The sequence below is a fragment of the Propithecus coquereli genome, unplaced genomic scaffold (genome assembly GCF_000956105.1).
Source record: "Propithecus coquereli isolate 6110/MARCELLA unplaced genomic scaffold, Pcoq_1.0 Scaffold180, whole genome shotgun sequence".
NCBI lineage: Eukaryota > Metazoa > Chordata > Mammalia > Primates > Indriidae > Propithecus > Propithecus coquereli.
In genome coordinates this window covers 209,064-212,762 of record NW_012142746.1, presented here as the reverse complement: position 1 = coordinate 212,762, position 3,699 = coordinate 209,064, and the positions used below count along the sequence as shown (strand labels likewise).

General features: G+C 35.4%; 1 protein-coding gene across 1 annotated transcript in view; it reads left to right on the top strand.

Moving 5' to 3' along the window:
- The window catches only part of CHD9 (chromodomain helicase DNA binding protein 9), a 220,698-nt gene that overhangs the window by 180,387 nt on the left and 36,612 nt on the right, over window positions 1-3,699 (top strand). The window contains exons 25-27 of the mRNA XM_012642605.1: window positions 902-1,005; window positions 1,532-1,649; window positions 2,621-2,678. Coding sequence (XP_012498059.1) covers window positions 902-1,005; window positions 1,532-1,649; window positions 2,621-2,678 — 280 coding nt within the window. The remainder of the gene's footprint in view (window positions 1-901; window positions 1,006-1,531; window positions 1,650-2,620; window positions 2,679-3,699) is intronic.

Sequence of the window (3,699 nt, the reverse complement as noted above, 5' to 3'; positions counted from 1 at the left end):
TATATATATATATATATATATATAAACGAATGATACTTGCTAATCATTATCAGACATTAACTATGTGCTAGGCTAAAGGAGACAATGGCTTAAATCACTATGGTAAAAAAGTGAATATTTCGGTCCTTCTATACATGACATCTTTATCTCTTTAGAGATACTACTTGCAAAAGGTTTCTGGGAAAATAATTTCAAGTGATGAACAAAGAAAAAGAATATTATGTTTGCAAAATTGCCAGTGCTATAGTTATTTCTTACTCATAAAAACAGCCAAATTACCAAAGCATTATGGATTTGTTATTTTAGTTTTTAGTACTCCATTATGTTATTTTATGGCATGGTATTATTTATATATAGCATAATAATAGCACTGGGAGTCTTTTAATCACCTTATGAATGAAACTTTGCCATTTTCAGTGTGATTTTCTTAGCAGTAGTAGTCTAGAGGAGGCATTACTGGTTTTGCAGCCTGAAGTGATTCATTTACCCTTGTAGGGCCTCAGTGTCATCATATGCACAATGAAATATCTGAACCAGATGATTTTTGCCAAGTTGTTGTCCGACATAAGTCTCTGCTTTCCAATAGAACCCTTTGTCTATAAGTAAAGGAAATAAGTGGAAAGAATAAGAGTCTTCAAGAGAATTGTATAGTAAACTTTTGTTGAAACTTACTTCTTCTGTTCAGCTTAACAATATTAGTTCATTCTATGATATCTTTGTTGTAATTGTGCAATTTTACAATTTTAATTGCTGATAATTACGGAAAATTTTTTTAAATTAATGAAATAAAATCCTAACCTCTTTTTCCTAAAAGCCACAATGCTTTAAAAACTAGATAAAATTTTGCCGCCTTTTTAACTCATTTGTAATAATTCATAATGCTATATCAATTTTTTTTAAGTGACATTGATGTTTGGGTACCAGAACCAGACCACTCAGAAGTTCCTGCCGAGTGGTGGGACTTTGATGCTGATAAGTCACTCCTTATTGGAGTTTTTAAACATGGTAAGTAAGAAGTAAGGTAGGTGAGATCCCCTTCTATGTATAATGCAATTCAGCTAGTTCTCAGTCTGTTGATTTCCACTTAGAACTTTATTCCATTAACAGCTGTGTTATACGTACAGCATTAAAAGCATGCACTTAGCAAACTATGTCTGTCAGTCACTACATTTCCTCATGAGAGAGTAGCGTATGTAACCCTCATCTCCTGAAGGTAAGTCTCACACAACGTCCTCTCCCAGGAAGAGTTCTTATGTGAAATGTGTGTGTGTGTGTGAGAGTGTGTGTGTATGAACAGGTTATCCTATTTTTCATATTAACTGATAAATTTAATGTAAATTTTTATAGATACATATTACCAGATAATGTAATATTTGTGATAATTTCTAGAAAACATACTTAACCTGTGTCATTTTAATATATGGTCCCTTTAGTCCAGGAATATCATGCACCATAAATACAAGGAATGTTTATGTTTATATACCTTTCTTCTTTTTACCCTTTTTACTTTTGTAATTGGTGATGCTTCCAGGTTATGAAAAATACAACACTATTCGAGCAGACCCAGCATTATGCTTCTTGGAAAGAGTGGGGAAACCTGATGACAAGGCGGTTGCTGCGGAACAGAGAGCAAATGATTATATGGACGGGTATGCACATTTCGGAGACGTGAATTCTTCATATTTCTCTGTTTTCTATTCAACATCAGCATATTCTATGTCAGTGGTGTTTATCTCTAAATGATGTAGCAAAAGAGAATTGGAGTTTACAATCTGAAAAAGCTAATGATACCCTAATAAGTTAGTGCTTATCCAATAGAGTGTGATCAAGGAAGAGACTGGACCTGCCCCACATGTGTTCTTTTGATGAGTTCTTAATTTTTTCATTCAGCAAGTATATCATGGCCATTAAGTTTGTAAAATTCTAGGGGCATCAAGGGAAAAAGAAAGGAAAAGATATTACAGTTGAGAAATGTGATGTTCTTCATTATATATTCATCCTTTGGTATCTGGGGAATTGGTTCCGGAACCTCCTGCAGATACCAACATTCGGGATGCTCCAGTCCCTTATATAAAATGGCATCGTATTTGCATATAACCTATGCATATCCTCCTGTATACTTTAAATTACTTATAATACCAAATACAATGTAAATACTATTTAAGTAGTTGTTATGTAAATTGTTTAGGGAATAATGACAAGAAAAATCTGTACATGTTTAGTACAGACACAATTTTTTTCTAATATTTTTGATCTGCAGTTGATTGAATTCATGGATGTGAAACCCACTGATACGGAAGGCCATCTGTACCTGATTTAAGGCCTTATATAATCTTCCTTTCCTTACCAAAAGAAAAAAGTAAGACACATGTTGAGGTTAATAATAACACATTTAAAAGTAAACTTGGGAGTAAGGGTACGTTAGAACTAGCTTTCTTCTTACTTATTATGTAACAGCCTTTATGCTGTGGTTTGGGCTTCTCTGGCTAGAAAACAGAGACTTCAGTCTGACCTTTAAAACAAACTAAAAAATTCCTCCAACAAAAATCCATTTGTTTGTCCTGTCAAGAGGTTTAAGTCTATTTAACAATAATGATAGCATTTGTTGGTGTTTTACCAGGGATGTGGAAGATCCAGAATACAAACCTGCCCCAGCCATCTTCAAAGATGATATAGAGGTATGCTTTGGATCATATTCTTAAATCCTCGATTTTAGGTATTCTTTGGTTTCTTTTGTTTGTTTTTGTATGTTTTTCCTTTTTATTACATATAATTCTTCTGTTCATCAGATTAGCTAGGTAAGTGATCAGTGGGTTGCCAAACATCACAAATAATCATGCAGAAATTCTGCTGATCTCTAGATAAGGTGGAGGCTGATTTGGACATGTGGATGGAGTGGGGCTTGCCCACATGCTACACTTCTTAGAGATAAGAAAGACAGTGTCCTGGGGCAAACTCCCAAAGCAGAGTGAGAACTAGATACTAAAGATACACAGCAAGAGACAGAGCCTGTACCTATAGGAAGAGCTTTGAAATAGAGGGTAGAGCCTAGAAGAATTCTGAGCTGCCAAAGCATAGTTCTAAGTGCTCTGTTTATAGAATGTCAAAAGGAAGAAGAGTTGGATGAAAATACAGAAAATAATCTGTGGAGTGGGGAAAAGGATGTTAAAGGAGATGAGGAATTTCTATAATATTTATGAGAGCATGGTAAAAGACCAGATGCTGCTATAGCTGTCAGGTAGGGTTTGCTGGTCTTGGTAGCTAAGAGGCTTGGATATTGATGCCTGTATGAGGACAGGAGACAAGGCTCACTCCAGTGTGTGGGCAGTGAGAACTCAAATCCTGTGTAAGGTTAGGGCTCTCAAAGGCCAGTACTTTCTGACAGCACAGGGAAATAACAAGAAAATTTATCTCATCATGGGCTCTGGGTAGGAAAAGTATTGTCTTCCCTGAGAATTTATAACCATAGGCCTGCCTTCTCTTGAGTTCATGGTTTGATTCTTTTATTTCATCTCCGTGGTCCAGGAGCCCTCATTGTAGTATAAAAAGGAGTCAGTCCTTGGCTGGTAATATCCCTGAGGTGCCTGGTAGAAACAAAAAGGGAAAAGAAAAAGAACTCTGGAAGAAAAAAATTCAGTTCAGACTATGCATGAGTCCTAAAAACGAAGCCCTACATACAATGAAGTCAAAAATCCAAAA